This window comes from Clupea harengus, unplaced genomic scaffold, assembly GCF_900700415.2.
Source record: "Clupea harengus unplaced genomic scaffold, Ch_v2.0.2, whole genome shotgun sequence".
Taxonomy (NCBI): Eukaryota; Metazoa; Chordata; class Actinopteri; order Clupeiformes; family Clupeidae; genus Clupea; species Clupea harengus.
The window spans coordinates 18,320-42,022 of record NW_024879731.1 but is presented as its reverse complement, the minus strand read 5'-3'; the positions used below and the strand labels follow the sequence as shown (position 1 = coordinate 42,022).

General features: G+C 42.4%; 1 protein-coding gene and 1 long non-coding RNA gene across 2 annotated transcripts; both read left to right on the top strand.

Annotated features, from left to right (window-relative positions):
• Nucleotides 1-2,291: 2,291 nt before the first annotated feature.
• On the top strand, nt 2,292-9,987 carry LOC122130098 (centromere/kinetochore protein zw10 homolog). Its single transcript, XM_042704781.1, has 12 exons — nt 2,292-2,450; nt 2,801-2,938; nt 3,935-4,141; nt 4,384-4,520; nt 5,206-5,388; nt 6,067-6,320; nt 6,877-6,948; nt 7,572-7,735; nt 7,928-8,058; nt 8,864-8,995; nt 9,131-9,333; nt 9,621-9,987. Exons 1-12 carry the CDS (start codon nt 2,315-2,317, stop codon nt 9,748-9,750), a joined length of 1,887 nt encoding a protein of 628 aa, XP_042560715.1. The 5' UTR covers nt 2,292-2,314; the 3' UTR covers nt 9,751-9,987.
• An 8,070-nt stretch (nt 9,988-18,057) lies between these two features.
• On the top strand, nt 18,058-19,683 carry LOC122130101. The gene is made up of 2 exons (XR_006151832.1): nt 18,058-18,099; nt 19,385-19,683. It is a non-coding gene; the product is annotated as an uncharacterized LOC122130101 (long non-coding RNA).
• Nucleotides 19,684-23,703: the final 4,020 nt, after the last annotated feature.

The following is a 23,703-nucleotide window of genomic DNA, read 5'->3' as shown; positions in this document are numbered from 1 at the left end:
AACAGTACAGCTACATGGAACTTTGTGGTGGCCAATTCTAAGTCTTAAACTATTTTCACAATCAGAAAGTCAAGACTCAGGACGTGTTGTTCCAACGGATTTACTGTAGTACATTAAGCCACAGCAAAGAGATGTATACCGGAAATAGATCTGCCAAATTACATTCGCGCCAACATCTTTAAAACCTAACCTGACACTCCCACTCCAGCCATAAATGGCTAACCCTGTAACCAATAATATCCTGACCTCTAACCTGACTCCATCCAATCAGAAAGCTTCCATGGTATACAATACCACACCCATTTTAACCTTAGGTCACCAGGCTACACTGATTCAACAGGTATCTGGTAAGTCCATTTCTTATTCATATGAAAATATCCCACAACTTGTATTTCCCATTACCTTAGGTTCCCTGCAGAAGCCATCTGGGATGATATGTTTTTGGCTACACTGGCCTTCTTCTGCATGCTAATTCTGTTATTTTGAATGTTCAGTATATGATAACATTTGCCTACATCTATTCCTGTGTCCCTAGTTTGACAGTGCACTTAAAGAGTTCCATAAGGCCATGCGGCAGAGGGAATACGTGCTGGCTGCGGAACAGCATGAGAAGGTATGTGTGTGTGTGTGTGTGTGTGTGTGTGTGTGTGTGTGTGTGTGTGTGTGTGTGTGTGTGTGTTGTGTGTGTGTTCCATAAGGCCATGCGGCAGAGGGAATACGTGCTGGCTGCGGAACAGCATGAGAAGGTATGTGTGTTTTTTGTCTGTGTGTGTGTGTGTTTTGTGTGTGTTTTGTGTGGGTGCGTGTGTGTGTGTGTGTGTGAGTTCCATAAGGCCATGCGGCAGAGGAAATACCTACTCGCTGCGGAACAGCATGAGAAGGTGTGTGTGTGTGTGTGTGTGTGTGTGTGTGTGTGTGTGTGTGTGTGTGTGTGTGTGTGTTTTGTGTGGTTGCGTGTGTGTGTGAGTTCCATAAGGCCATGCGGCAGAGGGAATACCTACTCGCTGCGGAACAGCATGAGAAGGTAGTACCTACAGTTTTAAAAGCTAGAAAAAAAAGTGCTTTGAAAAAAGAATTACCTCTTGCACTCTATATTGTTAGAATATATCTATATGGTTATTCTAATTTGTAAAACAAACAATGTAGCTTCCATATAAGTATAAGGTTGATAGCCGATGAGCAGTCTGTCCATGATACTTTGTTACCTGGCTGTCAGCTTGACTAGCAGTGGCAGCCAATAGACTCCAGATTCACCTGTGCCATTTTCACAGAGAATACATTTAGGCCATGCACACATCCCTCTGAGAGTGTGTCTCTATGCGGTGTGTGGACATAGCCATGTCTTTGGAGCAATAAGGTAGTTTTAAGATTTTCACATCCAGAAAACTCAAACAACCCAGTCTTTCAGACAGTGAGGAGAGAGGTTGCCTCACCACCACTGGAGGTTGCAGGTAATAGCTATGACTTGTGGAGAGAAGGGATTTATTGGGAAAGAAGAAACAGAAAGAATGGTGTGTGTGTGTATAATGTGCTGTTGCTCTCTGCAGGCCCAGGACGCCGTGTGTGTGTGTGTGTGTGTGTGTGTGTATAATGTGCTGTTGCACTCTGCAGGCCCAGGACGCCGTGTGTGTGTGTGTGTGTATAATGTGCTGTTGCTCTTTGCAGGCTCAGGACGCCGTGTGTGTGTGTGTGTGTAATGTGCTGTTGCTCTCTGCAGGCTCAGGACGCCGTGTGTGTGTGTGTGTGTGTGTGTGTGTGTGTGTGTGTGTGTGTGTGTGTATAATGTGCGGTTGCTCTCTGCAGGCCCAGGATGCCGTGTGTGTGTGTGTGTGTGTGTGTGTAATGTGCGGTTGCTCTCTGCAGGCCCAGGACGCGGTGTGTGTGTGTGTGTGTGTGTGTGTGTGTGTGTGTGTGTGTGTGTATATAATGTGCTGTTGCTCTCTGCAGGCTCAGGACGCCGTGTGTGTGTGTGTGTGTGTATAATGTGCGGTTGCTCTCTGCAGGCCCAGGACGCCGTGTGTGTGTGTGTGTGTGTGTGTGTGTGTGTGTAATGTGCGGTTGCTCTCTGCAGGCCCAGGACGCCGTGTGTGTGTGTGTGTGTGTGTGTGTGTGTGTGTGTGTGTGTGTGTGTGTGTGTGTGTGTGTGCGCAATGTGCTGTTGTTCTCTGCAGGCTCAGGACGCCGTGTGTGTGTGTGTGTGTGTGTGTAATGTGCGGTTGCTCTCTGCAGGCTCAGGACGCTGTGTGTGTGTGTGTGTGTGTGTGTAATGTGCTGTTGCTCTCTGCAGGCTCAGGACGCCGTGTCGAAGGTGAAGATGTGCAGCAGTGCAGAGATCCCCCTGCTGAGAGTGCTAATGTCAGAGCTGACCATCCAGAAGGAGACCCTCCTCTACCACCTGGGGGATGAGTGGGCCAAGATGGTCACGTGGACCCTGCCCCCAACAACTAAAGGTCAGAGAGAGAGATTCCTGTTAGAATCAGAGAGAGAGAGAGAGAGATACCTGTGAGATAGAAAGAAAGACAGAGAGAGAGCGAGATTCCTGTTAGAATCAGAGAGAGAATAATCCCTGGAACAGAACAATATGTGTATGTGTGTGAGCTAGAGGGAGATGCTATTATTGCTAGATAGAACAGAAGCCTCTGTAAGAAGCAGATTGTATGATTGGCTTCATACGTGTGTGTGTGTGTGTGTGTGTGTGTGTGTGTGTGTGTGTGTGTGTGTGTGTGTGTGTGTGTGTGTGTGTGTGTGTGTGTGTGTGTGTGTTTGAGCCTCACACACTTCTCATTCTCTCCGCGTGTAGAGCTCACCTCTCCAGAGGCCTTCCTGGGCGTGAAGCTGCACCTGAGCCGAGAGGGCAAGGCCTACGAGCCCGACCTGGCCAACGTCCTGCAGGCGCTCGCCGTCCGCGGAGACCTCCAGCGCAAGATCAAGCAGTTCGGTAAACAGAGTTATTCAGTCTCATCAAGGCCTGTTTCAGTTCTCTTAACAGGGCAAGGACCACAGGGGATCCAAGGATGGTACATTAGCAGGGCTCTAGACTGGGCAGGGAGCCCACGAGAACCAAGGATGGTAAATGGGCAGGGCTCTAGACTGGGCAGGGACCACACGAGAACCAAGGATGGTAAATGAGCAGGGCTCTGGACTGGGCAGGGTGCCCAGGAGAACAAAGGATGTTAAATTAGCAGGGCTCTGGACTAAAATGTTTACGTTGGTTGCACTGGTGTCTAAACTTTTCCATTAGGTGCACCCAAAATCTTTAGCGTTTTAGCGCTGCAATAATACATTTTAAGTGTTACTTTTTTTTGTTAATGCCTATACAGATTTGTAATTGAATTACCGGTATATTTTGAGGTTGTGATGTCGCTTAAGGAGGTACAGGGTGCGTTTTCACACATGCCTTATTCCCCCCCCCCCCCCACCCCGATTCAGAAGAATAACATCAGGGTCAGAGCCAATCAGAGGCAGAGTAGGGGCGGGTCTTTGCCGACCAAGGCCGTTTCTAGGGACAACAGTCTGAGAATGGGTGGGAGAAAAACAACGCTAAAAAATAACGCTATACACACACACAAACACATACACAGAGAGATCTAAATTTCAGGCACACCCGTTACACCAATTACTATAATGCCCTGTTTAGTCAAAGCAAAATAAAAGTTCATCTCAAGTGTGTTGCTCAACCCAGTGGAATAGTGTATTGTTGTGCATAGCAAAGCAAGGGTATAGAACCTGGGATATGGAATCCATTGTCTGAGCGAGGATGTACTTGGTGCACTTGATGTAGCAAAGCTATTCCAGTTTAATGAAATTATAACATGATTAACATGATCTCTTCTCTCTGTACTTGATGTAGCAAAGCTATTCCAGTTTAATGAAATGATCACATGATTAACATGATCTCTTCTCTCTGGACGTGGCCCCTGTGGTGGTGCTTCAGCCCAGCTGCTGGTGAAGTACATGTTGAGGCCGGTGATCCTCCACCCGTCTCTGGTGGTGGAGGTGACGGAGCAGCTGTCACCCTGCGGCGTGGCGTTCACGGCTATCAGCCTCGCCAGCCGCGAGACCGTCGCACAGCACCGTGAGCCCCCAGAGCTCTACCAGCAGGTCCTCGCCGTCCTCAAGGCCCTACACGGGCACCCCTTCAGTATGTGTCTCCGACTGATAAACACACACACACACACACACACACACACACACACACACACACACACACACACACACACCCTGTAGTTTGTTCAGTGTTGTCAGCCACAATGCCTCAGCGTGTATTTTCAACCCCCTTCACTAACTTTTGATCTAGCAGATGTATTTTAGTAAAGCATACAGGATGGCTTGTGCATTGTGGGAAATGTAGTTCTGGTGGTTACAAGCGGGTCTTTCTGACAGATGCCTTGGTGGGGGAGCAGAAGGTGTGTGAGATGCTGGGCGACCTGATCTGGGAGGAGCTGTCGGAGAACATTATCCAGGACTGCCTGGTGCACTCGATCCCAGCCAAGAGCAGCCAGCTCGACAAGTACTCTGAGGTGAGGCGTTGGGGCATTGACCTCACTGTGACTGTGACACTGAGGTGTTTAAGGTCTGCAACGCCGGTGGAGAGAGACATATTACCTGACTCCTTCAAGACACCAAGGTGGAGGAGACCCCTTCAACATGACGAAACCCCATCACTGCATCCATCAGTTATGCCCCCAAAGTATAGTATAAAAACAGTTATCTGCAAGAATTTCTTATTTAAAAATATAATAATTAAAATCAAAATGTTTGTTAAATAAACTATGACTGGTAGGGAAGGGAAATAGCTTTTTTTACACAACTCTACAAATGACCTAAGAAATGCCTTATTGATTCCAAGAGCATAAGAATTTACGTGGGGCTTGGACTGAGCTAGCTGTCCCACTGTAAGCCTAACCCAAATACATATAGCTGTCCAACTGTAAGCTTAACCCAAATAAATATAGGTGTCCATCTGTAAGCCTAACCCAAATAAATATAGGTGTCCATCTGTAAGCCTAACCCAAATAAATATAGGTGTCCAACTGTAAGCCTAACCCAAATAAATATAGGTGTCCTCAGTACTGGCCTCCCAATAAGCCCGAGAGCACTTTTTCTAGGCTGCCTTTTTCTGATGCTTTGTACAAATATCAGTGAAAATGTGTTTTTAGAAATGAAATAAAAACGCAATAATATAGAAGTGCTCTCGTCCTGCAGGTGATCACCCAGACCCAGGGCTTTGAGGGATCCCTGCGTGAGATGGGCTACCTGAGGGAGGAGGCCACGGACCTGCTGAAGTACGCCCAGAACTACAACCGCCACTTCATCAGCAGGAAGTGCCAGGATGTGATCGTGGAGGCACGCCGCCTCATGACCTCCGAGATCCACGACACCGTCAAAGTGAGGGGCCAGCCGACACGTTTGTTTGGTGTTCGTTTTGGTCTCCCTAAGTGAGGAGCCAGCCGACACGTTTGTTTGGTGTTCGTTTGGTCTCCCTAAGTGAGGAGCCAGCCGACACGTTTGTTTGGTGTTCGTTTTGGTCTCCCTAAGTGAGGAGCCGGCCGACACGTTTGTTTGGTGTTCGTTTTGGTCTCCCTAAGTGAGGAGCCGGCCGACACGTTTGTTTGGTGTTCGTTTTGGTCTCCCTAAGTGAGGAGCCGGCCGACACGTTTGTTTGGGGTTCGTTTGCTGTTCGTTTGCTGTTCGTTTGGTCTCCCTCAGTGTAGAGCCAGCCAACATGTTTGTTTGGTGTTCGTTTGGTCTCCCTCAGTGTGAAGACTAAAAGATTTTCTCGCGTCTCGTCCCATCACATTTGCTGTCCTTAAGTCGTCTTGTTGTCCTGTCTTGCTCTCCTTCTCTCTGGTGCTCTCGTACACTTACTTTGCTGCTCGTGTCCCAAATTATTCCAAGGGCAAAAATCACTTTTGATATGGATTGATTTGGATGTTGACTATGACTGTATTCCTAGTAGACCCCCAAAATATAATTATGAACACTGAAGATCCTCTTTAAGCACACATGATCTGAAAAATACTCCTGTCTTATTGAAATGCCCTCTCCTCGTTGTGGCAATTGTAGATCTCCCCCGACTACAAGCTGTCTCTCCCGGCGATGCCCCGCCCCGTGGGGGACAAGAGGAAGCGGGGCGGCCCGAAGGCGGAGGCTCCTACCCTGGCCCTGGAGGCCCCGGGGGATCAGCAGCAGCAGCAGCAGCAGCAGATGGAGGCGCGCACCATGGCCCTCCCTGCCTGCCGCGTCAGCCGCTCTGCACAGCAGATCCTGGAGCTGGCCATCACCACACTGGCCGAGGCTGCTGACCGATCCAACACAAGGTACTGGGGGGGACGTCATGTGTGACCGTGTGTGTTTAAGTGTGTGGATGTGTGTGCAACACAAGGTAATGAGGGGGCAGTGGTGTCATGTGTGACTGTGGTGTGTGTTTGTGTGTGTTAAGTGTGTGGATGTGTGTGTTAAATGTGTGGATGTGTGTGCAACACAAGGTAAACCAGGGGCCCTCGTAGTGTGTTAATTGCATGTGGCTGCACTGCAAGATAGAAAGGATGTGGTGCAATGTGGCAGCATATATTGAAGGTGTGTGTGGGTGTTTGTGTTTGTGTGCAATCATCCAAGTTATGGTGCAGCATGGTATGGATGGGCACTTTAGACGTGTTCATGTATGTTTCTGGGAGGTGCACTGCAAGGCAGGCAGGGTGTGGTGTGGTGCAATATTAAGATGTTAAACCTGTTATAAGGCCAATATGTGTGTTCAGTGTGTCCAACACAATAGTAAGATGTTAAACCTGTTATAAGGCCAATATGTGTGTTCAGTGTGTCCAACACAATAGTAAGATGTTAAACCTGTTATAAGGTCAATATTTGTGTCCCCAGTGCCATCCAGATCCTGTATGCCGTGAGGAACATATTCCATTTGTTCTGCAACGTTGTTCCCACATATCACGAGTAAGTTCTCATGATTCGGCCTCTTAGGTTTTTCTCTAATCAGGAGCCATTCTTACTCTAGGGATGTTTCTATATGATTCTGTTCAGTCCCACTTCATATTAAGTCTGCATAAAGTACTTATAACTGTAGTAATACGTAGTGATACTAAGTTCTCCTCAGGTAACTGCATGCTACTAACCCTAACTCCAGTTACATCTTAGTATTATTATTATTATTATTATTAGAAGTATTATTAGTGCTATTAAATACATTGTAATTAAGTGTGAACTATGTAGTCCCCAAAGTCAATTAATGCTGACACTGACTGCCTAGTGTTAATCTTTCTAAGAGTGCTAGATGGGCCTTAACACAAAAACCTTACAACACAAACATAAGAAGTATGCATAACTTTATTAACATGACTACGGGCTGAATGGAATCACATCTGCAGGTATTATTCCCATGTAGTGGAAGGGCTTGCTGGAGAAAGTTTTTGTTTACATTTTTTTTAAAGCTTTTATGCAAAGTAAAGCATCCTTTCAAATTACTGTTATTTTGCAATAAGATGTTGGACTAGAAGGGGTTAACATACATCTTGCAATGGAAGAAAGTGCTGAATGAAATGAATCTCATGTCTTTGTAGAGAGAGCTTGCTGAAGCTACCCCAGTTGGCAGCTATCCATCATAACGACTGCATGTTCCTGGCCCACCACCTCATCACACTGGGCCACCATTTTGGCCCGGTGTTCACCACCGACTACACCGTCTGCTCCTTCGTGGACCTCGTCCCCAGTCTGAGAAGACAAGGTAAGGGCAGGACCAACGCAGAAGCGCAATGCGGAAGTGATGGAGAGATAACCATTGGAGATGAGAGGATAAAGTAAAAAATAGAATTGTGCTGAAACCCATAGAATTTTGGAGCAAATATAAATCAAGTTAACGTTAACGTTGCAAGAAATGGCATTGTGTGTGTGCGTGTGCGTGTGTGTGTGTCTGCAGGCACTCGCTGCTTCATGAGCCAGATGGTCGTGCTTAGAGGGGAGATCCTGGAGAGTCTGTCCACCGCCAGGGACTTCTCCAACCTGGAGGACAAGGTCAACTCAGAGACGGCCAACAAGGCCGTACGGCAGGTGAGTCCACGCCAACACTAAAACCTAGCAGCGTTTTGTGCCCATGTGATGTCATGTGTGTACAGTACTTGTGTCCATGTGATGTCATGTGTGTGCAGTACTTGTGTCCATGTGATGTCATGTGTGTGTACAGTACTTGTGTCCATGTGATGTCATGTGTGTGTACAGTACTTGTGTCCATGTGATGTCATGTGTGTACAGTACTTGTCCTCGTCTTCAGTGTCCAACTCTGTGCTTCAGAAAGAATAAATAAATAAATAAATCCCACCAAGCCTCTTGCTGCTACATGCTGGAATGCTTCTGTTACTGGTGGTTGCCATTTTAATTTCAGTTGAGTTCAGTTTCTGATCATTGGCCATACAGGACGAACCCAAGTTGGACTGAAATAAAAATAAATAAAAATATATATATACATATTTCGTCTATAAATATATATATATAGTCGATACATATATATCGTCAGATAAAATACACTCTACACGGCCCTGTCTGTAACTGTCCTCCTCCTCTCTGCATTGGCTTCACATTGCCAACCCTTTGAGACCAGTGCCTGCCATGCCTGTAGTGGAACTTGTGTCCAGCAGATGTCACCCACGAGCAAGTTCTTCAAGTCTTCGAGTCTTAATTGATCAAATTATCATTATTGAATTATAATACACTACACAGTCCTGCATTATTTAGAGTATAGATCCCCCAATGGTTAACAAACCTCACTGAGCTTTTTTATTTTCTAATATATTATTATAATGTTTGCTGTATGTCTGAGCTTCGATAGAAACTTGTCTTTGTGTTCTGTTAAATGAAGGTGGTTCTCCAGCTGAAGAGGGTGGGCAGAGTGTGGCAGGACGTGCTCCCTGTGAACATCTACTGCAAGGCCATGGGGACGCTCCTCAACACAGCCATCAGCGAGCTCATCGCCAGGATACTGGCACTCGAGGTCAGACATTCACTCTCTCCACCAACATTGGGCTGATATTGGGTCTGGTTGGGTGTGTTTGTTTAAGTTTTTTGGGTCTGGTTGTGTGTGTTTGTGTATTGTGTGTGTGTGTGTGTGTGTGTCTGTGGTTTGTAGGACATCTCTTCGGAGGAGGCCAACTTCCTCCACGGCCTCTTTGAGCACATCCTGGTGCAGGGCCCCCAGGTCTTCACCCCCGTGCTGGAGGAGAAGGAGAACAGGAGGTACCAGGAGGAGGTGTCTGTGTACGTCACCAAGTGGATGGCCTTCAAGGAGCTCGCCATGGTGCTGCTGGCCAACCTCAACGACATCCTCAACAGGTGGGCAGCATTTGGGGGGGGGTGTGTGTGTGTGTGTGTGTGCCCTTATAAGACATCCTAGCCCTAACCTCTTCAATCATCTACAAGTGCATTATGATAGTTTGAATTTTTTCAAAGGTTGCCATTATTGTAACAACGGCTTTATAATATTTGCTATTATTATGAATATTTACATCTATTTAAGGAGTGTTATAATGCCTCATACTTTATGTCCTGTGCTCTTTGTAGTTCTGTGTGTGGATGTTTGAGATCTCTCCTCACTCCAACTCCTTTCCCTCTTCTCAAAGGTGGGCAGAGAGCAAGGGTCCACTGGCGCTCGCTTTCTCCTACAACGAGGTCAAGGGTCTGATCCGAGCCCTCTTCCAGAACACGGACCGCAGAGCGGCCGCCCTTGCTCAGATCGGACCCAGTTTTTGAACCCGAGGAGCCACCAGCACCACCGAGTGGTCTTTGGGCAGAGTGGACATGTCGTGCTTGGACTGCCCAACAGCAGCAGTCTGTTCTTTTCACATTTGATTGACTGGTCAAGTGTGGTTTCAGGATCAGGGTTGGATCATTGGCATGAAGCTGTGCCTCAGGACAGAACATTAAGGTCTTAAAAAAGATCCTTCAGAAGTTCTACTGTAACCTACAGTGACCTAGAACCACACACTAAGTTCTTCTGTAACCTAGTGACCTGGAACAACATCAACACAGAATCTCCTTGAAGACTCCCTCCTTGAAATCTGGGGAAACCGCGTCTAATCGGGAATTCTAATTAATTCCTGTGAACTCTAGAACACAAAGGCCTGTCATTAAATCTTTTACTCATATGTGTTGTGTTTAACCCAAACCAAAAACATGTATTTACACATTAATAGTTTGTGTAGTTCTTTTCACTATCGGCATAATGTATGTGATGTTGGTCTTTGTGCTTCCATTTATTTCGAATACATCCTCCCTGTGATCACTCTGTCAGTCTCTGGTGGTCAGTCAGCAATAAGTAGCAAACTGAGATGGTGGGTTGTTACTGTATCCTTTGAATTTGTACTGGACAGTGTTTTTTTATTGAATCATTTGAGCTTCATGTATGACATTAAAACGATATTATAAAAAGTGCCTTTCATAATATGCCTTAGAGCAGGTAACCATTATGAATGATACATTCATGAAGCAAGTTTAAAACCGAAACAAATGGTCAACATGAACAAAATAAACAGACTCCTGCATGGCTGAAAAATCATGGATGCTTTTCCAGAGATCAGTCTCCTTTGCAGAGAGTGCTGCCAAATGAATTGAGCCTGCCTACATGGCAAAAAGATGAAAGGCAACAGAATGAATGTTATATTCTGCGTATAGACTTAAAATATATTTACCAAAAGTAATATATTAGGATGTAACCCCTTTGCTGTCATCAATATTTTGATTAGTAACTGAAATTGAATTACATATGTTTTCTCTGACCCATAACAATTACATTTATTTTGTAATCGGAATAACATAACTTAAATGTTTCTAGTAATTCCGCAACTCTGCATATATATATATATATATATATATATATTGTGTTTCCACAGCTTTTTTCCTATGTCTGAAAGAGGATTGGCTTCTACAACGTTCACATAACCCTACTTCAGCTGCAGTGTTTCATATTTGAAAGATAGATGAATCGTGAATCACATGTTAGATACCAAACATATAGAGCAACACACATGATAGATCTGGCAGTATATGAGTGTGAATGACTATCTACTAATAGATTTTATGTACAGTAATATTGTGTTATTGCTATAAAAAGTCTTAAAATCAGATGTTGTACATCAAGACAAGTAGCAGAAATGAAGCCAAAGAGGGACAGCGAGTGCAGTGTGCTGCATGTCAGTTTCATAATGGCCACTAGGGGACATCAAACATCAACACACCTCAGTAGGCTCAAGAAGCCTTTTCAGATTCAAGCAAACATGCCCAGAGCCCCCCCCCCACACACACACACACCACAGTGGCCTCAATAAGACCAAGAACCTTTTCAGATTCAACACACACACCCAAACACAGACACACACTGGAAATCTACCACTGTGTGACCCAACAAACAACCACTTTTGGCTTTTCAGTCGTGTTTGTTAACTCCCTCATGCACTCAATTCAATTAAAAAAACAATAGCTCAGATGGAGTTGGTTCAGGAGTTAGGTGAACCCTCTGCAGGTTATGAGGGGAAGTTCAACAGAAGAAATCTAGTTACTTTTCAAATATGAATCAAGCAAAGATGGACTGAGGATCCTTTGCTGAAAATGTGACTGTATTTCCATTGTTAAGAGAAATGCTAGACAATGAAGCAATGATTAACAGTTCTAGTACATTTTTGAGAACAAACTCGTCAAACCAGTCTGAAAGGTCAGTACACCGTAAACGACAGAAGAGAATTTTTTTTATGGCAGTACTTGGGAATTTTTAACCAAAAGCCATAACCAAGGGGTTGTTAGTGGGTGACTAAGAAAGGGTCAAAGTAAACAGGGCTGTGGATCCATAGTCACTGATAGAGAAACGTCTGAAGATTTGTATAAGAATACATTACTTTTAGTGAGTTCTAGTGAATTTAACAAAATCTGGTTTAAATGATCCAGATTGGGGCAGTGACAAAATACACACAGATCATATTCTACACCGGCTGAGACAACTGCAGAACTTTGAGTTAACTGCACTTGGATGTGGCAACTGGCCTTCGCTTTGACATATGATATGTTATGCAGAAACCACTTGCTTAGCTAACAAAATGCATTTTTGGTATGAAACGTTCATGACAAAACCAAGGAATACAAATGCAATGCGACTCAGGGCCAGATACGGCATTAAGGCAACGGATTTGGTTTTGCCTTGGCGAGCCTTCCGAGATACGACATTGAAGAGGACTGTTGGGCCTTGACTGAAGTATGCCCTATATTGAGTCAAGTCAAGTTTGAAAGATTTAACAATTCATCCATATTTCTTGATTCATGTTAATGAAATACAAAGCAACCAAGAATACTCAGCATTGGCTGCACCATAAACCACCAGACTTATTTTCACAGATGTGGGTTTCTTTAGCTGCCCAGTTTAGCCTACTACTGGATACATCTGCTACATCCAATACAATGTTCTGAATACGTCAGCAAAGATGTAAAAACCGCTTCAGATTCAAGAAAACTTGTACACACCCCTCACACAGACACACAATGAAAATATACTACTATGAGACCCATCAAACAACCACTTTTGGATTTTGAGTCATGTTTGTTAACTCCTTCATGCATTTAATTCAATTAATTTCATTTCTATAGTGCCAGTAACAATTAAAATGGTCCCTAGGTGCTTTACAGAGCCCAGAGCCTGAGCCCCGGTGACTGGGGCAAGGATTGACTCCCTTTTTACAGGAGGGACCCTTGAGCAGAACCTCACCACAAATGGGTGACCCATCTGCTTAGGGCCGGTCAGGTAGGGGGATAGAGGTTAAAAAGGAAGGGGGGCAGAATAGAAGTGAGCAGAGAAGGAGAAGAGAGAATCAGGAGGAAGTGGATAGATTTATACACGTAAAAGAGGACATGACATATTAGCACACATGACATATATATACATAATACAAGCATACAATACAGAATTAATAGTGGATAAAAATTAAGTAAATGACCATGGATACTACAGCCTTATCTTGCATTTTCCTAGGGGCCAATTTAGACTTTGGTTGTAAAAGACATTTCAACATGGCCCATATCTTATCTCAGGCATTTTAATGATGGCTGTAGGGGGATCATGGCAGGTACAATGTGGAGTGAATTCCTTGGATGTGAGACTTTCTCTTAGTCCCTTACAAGTCCCAAATATCTGCCCTGGGTCAATTGTCAGAGAAGTAATTTAATCTCCACAAATGAATTCATCTATTTCCTCACAGGTTATATTGTTTGACAATTTTGAACTGTAAGTGTAACTGTAAATGAACTCTAAACTGTGGCAATAATCAGCCCTTCATAGGGTCAGGCACGATATCTTGTGTTGTAAATATATAAAGACAGTAAGATAAAAATTCAGTTTTGGTCATGCACCACAGTAGTAACTGAGAGTAAAAGGACAGGTCACTAGCTGAGTTCACTGACACTAAACAGTTTTTCTCAGCAGCTTTGACACGTTGCCTGGTATGCTACAAAAAGAAAACTCCATGTGGAACTTCCAAACACAAAACAAGCCTAGTCACCCTGAAGATCACTCAAAAGATGAACCACATACGCCTTAACCTAATCAATGCCTAATTAATTCAAATTCAACAGTACTATCATAATATGCATAGTTGGGACGAGTTAGATTAAGTTATGAAGAACCATGAATAGAATGTTCATTCATTTTTTTCAAGTTGTAAAATAACACACAAAGAAAGTGATTGGTTGTTTCTACCAACACCCATGGGCGGAGTGACAGGAGCTCCGTTTGCTCTCATAAGTGGTGGAGTTTTCTTCCCCTCCACACAGACCCTTCACACACCTGCGCTGTATTCAAGACTGATTTTCAAGGAGATGGGATCCACACTTCGCAAACTGAAAAAGACAGTAATATCAGGTGAGTGTAACTTCTTCAAACTTTAGTACATTTTCATATTTCAAATTGACATATCAAACTGAAGATCCATATAATTGAGAAATATGACTCGAGTAAGAGTGAGTTGGTAAAGGATATCCCTTTACTGTGATGCTGCAGGTACTCACAGCCAAGGAACAATTCTGATCAATACTGTATCTTCAGTTTGATACATCAGTGAGTTTGAACCAGTATTGCTCATATAGAAAGGTGCCAAGAATTGTGCTAATAAAAGCTGACATGTATATACTGAATATGTATGTACATATAAACATTGAAGTCAGATATTTACACATACAGTATATAACAAGGTTTTAAAGACATACAAAGCCAAAACAAAGTCCTACATTTATAGAATGAACTTTGATATCCATGGAATGTGTGATATTTACATATTGAACACTGATACTTATACAATGAAGTGTGATATTTATACAATACATTCTGATATAAACGGTGAAGTCTGATAGATTTACAGTAAAATTCGATATTTATGGAATTAACACTAAACAATGAAATCTGATAATTATACAATAACCCATCGGAATGCCCTCTTGACCTATGGCCAGTGAAATGACAGGTGATGGGCCATGCTTATGGCCGTGGTAGTATAAACTTAGCATAACTTGCCTATGGCTTGACTCTAGCTGTGACCGCAGACAGCGGTGTTCTCCCTCCTGATGGATGTTGCATGTTGTCTGCCTGACCTCTCCGTACTGCAAACTCACTGGCACAAACCTCAGGACTTCATCAAGCAGGGCCACAAGAGTATTGATCAGGCCTTCAAAACTGCAGCTATACAGTTAGGACCAGCCAAACCAGCCCCACGTTGAATCCTCATGTTCTTACTGCCTTAACTGAAAAGGCAACGTCTTCGATGCTCACAGAGAAGGCTTTCCTTTATGAGTAACGTCGGCATGTCTCCATTAATTGTGCATTATGTTGACCAACATTGAGTAGCTTAGTTGCCTGTTATTACCAAAGCAATGTGAGTGTAAAGTAAGAATTATGACTTTACATTTTGTTTTTCGAGTACAAATACAACATTTATGTCTAGTCTCACTAATGTAGTGATGCAAATAAGAAATGACTCTCTGAACTCTCATGTTGGCATGGAAATGCTAAATCAGATTTTTTTTTCATTTAATATCTAATGAGTTCTTTGTATCTTATTTCTCCCAAATAAATATTAATAATCAATGCACACAAAAGCAAAGTGTAATGTATAATAAAAGACAATTATCCAAATGTCAAAAAAAAACACTCATATAACTCTTCATTGTTTAAATATTAGAGTTAACTGTATAAATATCTGAGTTCATTCCACATATATCTGACTTCATTCAATATATATAAAAATAAATAAGCAATTCCTGTTTGGCTGCCATAAAAGTAGACTACAAACATTTATTTAAAAAAAAAAAACCTTTTTTACTTTCTGAACAGACCTGACAAAAATGAGAATTGTTTTGCTTGGGAGGACAGGACATGGTAAAAGTAGCAGTGGGAACACCATACTGGGGGACAGCACACGTCAAAAGTTTGAGATCAACTCTTCACCCAACTCTGTGACTTCAAAGTGTAAGGGACTGACAGGCCTTAGACCTAGACCGGGAAAAAAGACCCAGATTGAAATAATTGACACTCCTGGTGTTTTCGACACTCGTATGTCTGATGAGGAGCTAAAGCCTGCGATTGTGAAAAGCATCGTCACATGTGCACCAGGCCCTCATGCCTTCCTCATCGTGCTTAAAGTGGAAACATACACAAAACAGGAAATGGAAACTGTGGCAGAGATAACAGGATCCTTTGGAGAATGTGCCTTCAAACATACAGTAGTTCTGTTTACTCGCGGTGATCAACTGAATGAAGGTCAGACCATTGAACAGTTTGTAGAACAGAGTGAGAAGCTGAAGGAGCTGGTGAAGAAGTGTGGAGGCCGATGCCACGTGATCGACAACAAATACTGGAATCAGGAGCACGAGTACAGGAGCAACAGCGCTCAGGTGGAGAAGCTGCTGAACACCATTGAGGAGATGGTCACACAGAATGGAGGAGACTACTACACTAATGAGATGCTGCAGGCAGTGGAGAGAGGGATACAGGGAGAAGAGGAAGACATCAGAAATGAGAATCCAAATGAAAAGTCAGCGTCTAAGATCAGGGATAAAGCCGCTTACAGATTTACTAAGAAACTCTTGGCCAAATGTGCAGGTGTGACAGCTGGGGTATTGGTAGGTGCTTTACTTGGTATTGGATTAGCAGCAGCTGCAGTTATTGCCCTTATAGTAGTAGGGTTAAAAGATGCAAGTGGAGGAGTAGTAACAGCAGTAAAATCTGCAGGAGTAACAGGAGGCCTTGGGGCAGCAACCACTGGGGTATGGGTCGCTGGGGGCATTGTTGCAGGGATTGCAGCTGCAGGAGCTATAGGAGGAGGTATTGTGGGATTTCAGGCAGTAGAGGATGGAGACGGGGTATGTGATGCTGTAGAGAAGGCAGTCAGAGCAAATGTGGACAATGCTAAATATGCAGTAGAAGTTGTCAAACGACACACAGAAGCAAGCAACAAAGGTTATAACAAAATGAAATATGAATGAAGAAAAAAATGAATTTTTTAACCTAATTGCCATAGGGCAACCAGGAAACAAGCTCTATACTGAAGTAATTATGGTTAAACATGGTTCACTTAATTTGTCATGCCAGCTGTTGATTAGTTTCTAAAGCATAATGGCTAACTTCTGATATGAATTATATTCTTATAGTCATCAGAACCAAACAATAAACCTGACGATTGTGTTTGTGTGCTGTATGGATGCATTATTGATTAGTAAGTCAGTGTTTATATCTGCTCTTATCATCCAGTGGAGTAGTTTTGATTAAATATCTAGCTGAATTCCATAGTAGCCCTACTTACCTTTGTAATAAAACTTGTGCAAATAAAACTTTTCAGATTTAGAAAGATCTCCATGACACCTTTTTTGTCGTCTATTCCTTTCTATCGGTTGGCCACTTTCCAGACAAGCAAATGCAATATCAATCCAAATATAATCGAATGAAAGGATCCCAGTTATATTAGGTACCAGCCTCATACGGGCACCAGAATAACCATCCTTGCAGCGGGGTGCCATAATAATGTAGGTACCTTACCTAATGAACGGGCACCAAATACATGTGGATGCAATGAGGGCCACCAAGATACTGTTGGTACAATCCTGACTACAGCACCAATAACATGTTGGTGATCTCACCTGATTGGCATCAACCAATCAACAAAACAGCAGATCAATAAAGTTGAACACATGGGGGTGCCACACAGTGGTGGTGTCTACCATAGTGATCAAAATAAAGATAAGTCAGATAAGTCATAGAAATCAATCTCATATATCAGTCTCTTAAAATATATTAACTATCAATTTGGAATTCTGATGAATAATAAAATGAATAACTACAATCAGAATGACCTTGTCAATAGCTAGTAAAGGTTGAACGTTTTGAACAGAAGAGGTGGGCAGCATTCATTCTTGTGCAACATACACAATCAAAGTACTACACCATATGTTATCTAACTAAACATATCAAACTAATGAACTAAAGAGGAGTGTGGGTGGGAAAGAGAGGGAGTGAGCGTGTGTGAGTGCAGGAGCTTGTGTGCACGCCAGAAAGAATGTGTGTGTGTGCTCACATGTTCAGTTATGAGGGGCCGTGAGCAGAGGTGTCAAGTAACGAAGTACAAATACTTCGTTACTGTACTTAAGTAGAATTTTTAGGTATCTTTACTTTACTCAAGTATTTATTTTTCTGGCAACTTTTTACTTCTACTCGTTACATTTTAACACAAGTATCTGTACTTTCTACTCCTTACATTTTTAAAACAGGCTCGTTACTCTTGGTTCCGGTTTTATTTCACACGTTTCAAATGTGCGCCATCCAATACAGATCAATGGCGCCATCCAGATATTCTGATTTCGAGCGTAATTGGATGAAGCATAGAAACCCATAACATTCATTGGTTAGGCTATCCATCTTCTTTACGCATGACGCAAAACAAGACAACAGAGGCGAACAAATGATACAACGCGCGGCAATGGCAGTGTCAGAAAGAGATGGCAACTCTGTCGAGATGTCTGAAGGCAAACTTTTTGAACCCAAGAACCACGTACTTTTGCCATTCAAAACATGTAGAGGTAAGCTCTGTATTATTATTATTATTATTATTATTATTATTATAACAATGGTCGATTTACAATGCTTGCGACAGCTTGGCTAGCAGAGGAACATGCCAACATGCCTTGGTTTGCTTGCTAGCAGTTGCCTACTGAAGGATCCTAAGTTACAGGTTAACCTAGTTAGCTCTCTGTGATGTTTGACAAATAAGCTGTAGGCTAATTCACTACCACGATCTAAAATGTACTACACAGTAGCAAGTGTCGATTTTAGCCTGACATTTCTGGTGGGGCAATTTTGTATGAGGTTATGTAACCTCACTAAAATAGTCTACATTCCTCATTGTAGTCTGAATTAAAACTTCCAAAATACTCGAAAACCAGCGATAGCTAACTAGCAGTAACGTTACTGGCATTGGTCTGTCTGAAATGATCTGACTATAGTTATTTTTTCTTGGTCACAGGGTACAGTTCTCGCGGTTTTCGCAATATTCGAGTCGAGTTGCTAGGCAGATTTCGTGGGGCACATCTGATAGTGCCCCATCTCCCAATGTTATCTTTGGCCTGTGTGGTTCATGCTCATTAATATTTCCATGGCAACGGTCTTAAGCTTGCGCCGTAGCCCACAGAGCAGAGAAGGACAGCGGAGAGCAGCATTTCACAGAGCAAGCACACAGACAGAAAAACACATGAATCAAATTACTCCAAAACAGGACTATAATGCTTGTGAGTCAAGCTTATTCTCACACACACATTCACAAACACATTCACGCTACTATGCATATTAAATAAAATAAGATATATTTTGCCACAAAGCACAGATTGAGCTTTCTGCAAAACAGCGCCATGGGGATCTGGTGGGGCAATGCCCCACGTGCCCCTGATGTAGAAATGCCACTGCACAGTAGTAAGCTAATATAAGGCTATTTAATATTAAGTTTATGTATCATTGTTTCCCACAGGAAATGTGTTAGTTAGGCTTGTGATTATCCTGGGAGATAACTGAAAAATGTATCACGCCAAAATAATTCATGTAGTCCTTAGTGTCACATTTGTTTTGAGCTGTCCTGTTGGTTTGAATGCGACTAAAAATACCCATGTATGTACCTGCCCCTTTTAATTTATATAATAACTATATCTATATTCTTTCACTTTGAATTGAAAAGCTATAAAACACTATATATACAGTATATTTACTAACCCTCAGCACAGATGATTAGCATTACATAATTGGTTTGTTATTGAATTGAAGGTGTTCCATGAAAAAAATATGACATTTTGAGTTTTTTATTTGTTATTTTAACAGGTTTACTCCTGTCGAGCTTGCATTTCTGGCAGAATATGCGAAGACTATGAACCTAGTTGCAAAGGCCCTTGATAGATCGACGAATGTGCAAATGGGGTGGAGGTCTACTTGAATTCCAATAAAGTTTGAGAAAAACATGCTCTTCGAGTTTGTTGTCTTTGACAGCATTATTATATTTTTGTATGACATTTTTTACCATATCTTGGGTTCCATGTAGCACTCATCAGCTATTAAATTAAGCTTCTATTTCTTACAGTCGTGTCAATTATATTAAGTCCAACTAGTTTAGCTTTACATTTTTTTTAATTTTTTTATCAAGGTTACTTTTTACTTTCATACTTTAGGTAAATTTTAGAGCCTGTACTTTTTTACTTTTACTTGAGTAAAGAGGTTAAGTCGATACTTCAACTTTTACCAGAGTATTTTTAAACTCCAGTATCAATACTTCTACTTGAGTAACGAATGTGTTTACTTTTGACACCACTGGCCGTGAGGGACATTATTCAGAATACCCTCTCACACACACAACTGAAAAGCTCTCACACACTCATATGAAATGCTCTCACACACACTACTGAAAAACTATACGCTCACACAAACAACTGAAAAGCTCTCACACACACATATGAAATGCTCTCACACACACTACTGAAAAACTATACGCTCACACACATAACTGAAATGCTCTCACACACACACATATGAAATGCTCTCACACACACTACTGAAAAACTATACGCTCACACACACAACTGAAATGCTCTCACACACACATATGAAATGCTCTCACACACACTACTGAAAAGCGCTCACACAAACATATGAAAAGCTCTTACACACACTACTGAAATGCTCTCTCACACTACTGAAAATTAGCGATTCGCGATGAGAGCCAATCAGTTTGGCGTGTGTGTGATCTGGAAGCCTAGGGGCGGGAGTTATCAAAAAAATCGAACCAGGATGGCGGCGTCTCGGGAGCCTGTTAGTGGGAAATATTTTATGTGAATAAAGCTATCTACACGACTTTTTATATGTCTACATTGACTCGGTTAGTTGTTTATGTGCTACACGAATGTTGCAGAGTATTGTAGGTCTTAACTGAAGCTCTCGACCATTATTGTTAGGTTGCTGCTAACGCTTAGACCAAAAATCCATTGGAACACATAGTAGCTAGCTAGCCTCGCTGCTAATAAGTATAACGTTAGCATGCTATGTGTGCATGTGTGTACACGTCCTTGAACACACAGCATGTGAGATGAACAAAAAATGAGTCTATGTGAAGTGAGAAGTTTTAAGTCTTCTCTTTGTGTGTTCTATGTTCTATGTTCTATGTTCTAGTGTATGTGTAATCTGTGTGATTATGGTGCCACGTTAGCTTTGCATACTGAATAAGAATTAATGGCTGGTGTCTGTAACTTCTTCAAACTTTAATACATGTTCATAGTTCAAATTGAGATATCAAACTGTAATGTACACTTTGTGTTCAAATGACACACACAGACCATCATATGAGTAGACATTTCTAAGCACCCATTGAACACTGATGTGCTGAATGGAAAACACTACTATGAATGGGAAAACACCAGTATGAAGGCCTTATCAGGAGTAGGGATGCACCGATACCGATACCAGTATCGGTATCGGTGCCGATACTTCGTTAAAATACTCGTACTCGTTTTTGAATTGCCGATACCAAGCACCGATACCACGATACCACTCATCAGTATTTCACTGCATCAAACTGGCCGGGCTATGCTGACACAAAATGTGATTTATTGTCCTACCTGTCCTACCACTCTCTGCCAGACTAGTAAGTAGCTTATTTGCCGTCTTGTGTTGCATTTGCTTGATGTTTGACTGTGTTAGGAAAGTTTGTCATAGTGTCAAAGTATTTCAGTATACAGGTTTCGCTAAATTTAGCTGCTAGCATCTCGTTAGCGATTAGCAATTCCGTTGTGCTGCCTTAACGGCGATTTGGGCTCATTTTAAGATAAATGACGACTACAGGAGTAAGGCACAGTGTAAGATCTGCACTGCTACGGTGTCGAGGGGCGGAAAGGAAAGTACTTTGTTTAACACAAGCAATTTGATTAAACATCTGAAAGACGCACCATAGTGCTAAGTACACTGAGTTCACTGATGCTAGTGGCGCAAGACCGAAGCAACCAATCTTAACTGACGTCTTGCAAAAGAAAAAAACGCGCACGCACACAGACAGAGAGAGAGGTAGAGAGAAAGACTTACAGTGCCACATAGGTTAAGTGATTGTTTGTGTACTTGAGCAGGAGATTCTTCTGATCCTTTTGTAACTGAAATGTGCTCTTGTGCTAATCCAGTGATAGTTCTGTTCACTTTTTGTTAAGCAGACTGTGTTGTTAACTATGCAGCAAATTGAATTGCCTTTATCTGGTTATATTTGCATGTTGTCTAATGTGATGATATTGTCTGTTTGAAGGCTTTTTTTGTGTGTTAAAACCAGAAAGCTCTGTTTATTTTTGGCTTGGGATAGCCTTCTGTTAATTTTGTACTATAGGCTTGACATAATCTGCAGAGGATAAAATAAAATCTGCCTCCAAATTAATTGCACTTTCATGGAGACCAAATCTAAGAAGTATCGGTATCGGTACTCGGTATCGGCAAGTACACAAATAAAAATACTCGTACTCGTATCGGTTTGTAAAAAAGTGGTATCGGTGCATCCCTAATCAGGAGCATTATGCCTTTTCATGTTCAGTTTTACTATACGCTTACTCCTGTTGTAAAATATAACTGTATAATGTTTTTACTCAAATTTAAAGCAACACTCAAATATATAGTAACAACAAAAATATTTCATAATTTTTTCTAAAAGTGCTGTAGCCTATACATCACAGCAAACACAACTGGATGTGTAAATGATTTGCACAGAACAAAATAAAGAGAAAAGAAAATAGGCCAGTACAGTCAACAACACTTTGTATTTGTTTGATTGTTATAGCATTATTTCCCAGAACCATATTGACTATTGCAGTCTCCTGTTCAGCCGTCAAGACACGCTCCCTCCCACCACGTCAGTGTAATCTTTCAGTTCTGCAAAATATACAAATACAGTACAATGTAAAATACTCTAAATACAAAAAGACTATGCCTGATAACATTTACATTTACATTTAGTCATTTAGCAGACGCTTTTGTCCAAAGCGACGTACAAGGGAGATTGCAAATGCATGATAAGGCATTCAAACTAGTGTTTTCTTGTCATAGTAGTGTTTCTTCCCTTTTCTCTCTTCTGAATGTCCGGAGAAAGGATGGAACTGAGAAGCAGCTTATGTTCGGTTGAACCCTCTGGCCAGCCTCCTGCATGGTCAAACCATGGTTGACCACATGGTCGACCACAGTGGCCCGAAACTCATCAGAGATAATGGCTCTCCTTCTTGCTCTCCCTATTCCTCCTCCTCCGCTTACTGTCACTCCTCTGCCTCTCTGATCACCTCTCACTTCAATGTTGCCATCTATTGTTCTTAAAACCAGGAGCTCACCTGTGGCCCTTATATTGCTAAAGCTTTGATTTCAAATTGCACAACAGCCTTGGAAATGGAAGTTTTGCCATTTGAATTGCAGTGTGTTCTGTCTGAACACAAGGAGACGTGGCATTGATGAAGTGTGCAAAATAGAGAGGATTGTGTGTAGTCTTTTGCACATTGGAAATGTGTGGCGTTTGAGGTGTATAAGTGGGCTATGGATTTGTGGAGGGGTACATGTGAAGGACCGGACGGTCACCCCACGTTCTTTTTGGGGATGTGGCGACTGAACTGGTTGAAGTTGAGGGATAAAACACTGCACAGGAGATGGTGGCTTTTGTATACAAAAATATATATCTCTATTTATTAACAAGGGGGAATATAATCCCCAACACATGTGCCCATAAAATAAAACATACAAAAAAAACGTACAGGCCGTACCCAAAGGCTTTTAAAGTCACCTGCACCTGGGTACCTGCTTGTCCAAGTGAGACCTAATCGCGGGAATCTACTCGACCCAAGCCAGGCCCCAAAACATGGACTGTGACTCAGCCTTCAGCTAAGTACATACACAGGCCTTACAGAAAACAATCACAGACACAAGGCACAGACACAAGGTACAAAGGCACAAGGCACATAGAAAAAGACATACAGACCAAACACAGAACAGAGACAGAACAGAGACACAACACACACAACAAGGCCAACAGTAACCACACAACTAGTTAGAAAACACTTCTCCTCACATCAGGGAAGTGTTTTACCTGATGCCTCAAAACTAGTCCTCATTCTCAGGGTTCTGGAAAGTCTTTCTCAGCC

Coding starts and splice junctions, on each gene's coding strand:
- LOC122130098 (XM_042704781.1), top strand. CDS start 2,315: ATGTGCAGCAGTGCAGAGATCCCCCTGCTGAGAGTGCTAATGTCAGAG. Junction 4,142..4,383: donor CCTACACGGGCACCCCTTCA/GTATGTGTCTCC, acceptor TCTTTCTGACAG/ATGCCTTGGTGGGGGAGCAG. Junction 5,389..6,066: donor AGATCCACGACACCGTCAAA/GTGAGGGGCCAG, acceptor TGGCAATTGTAG/ATCTCCCCCGACTACAAGCT.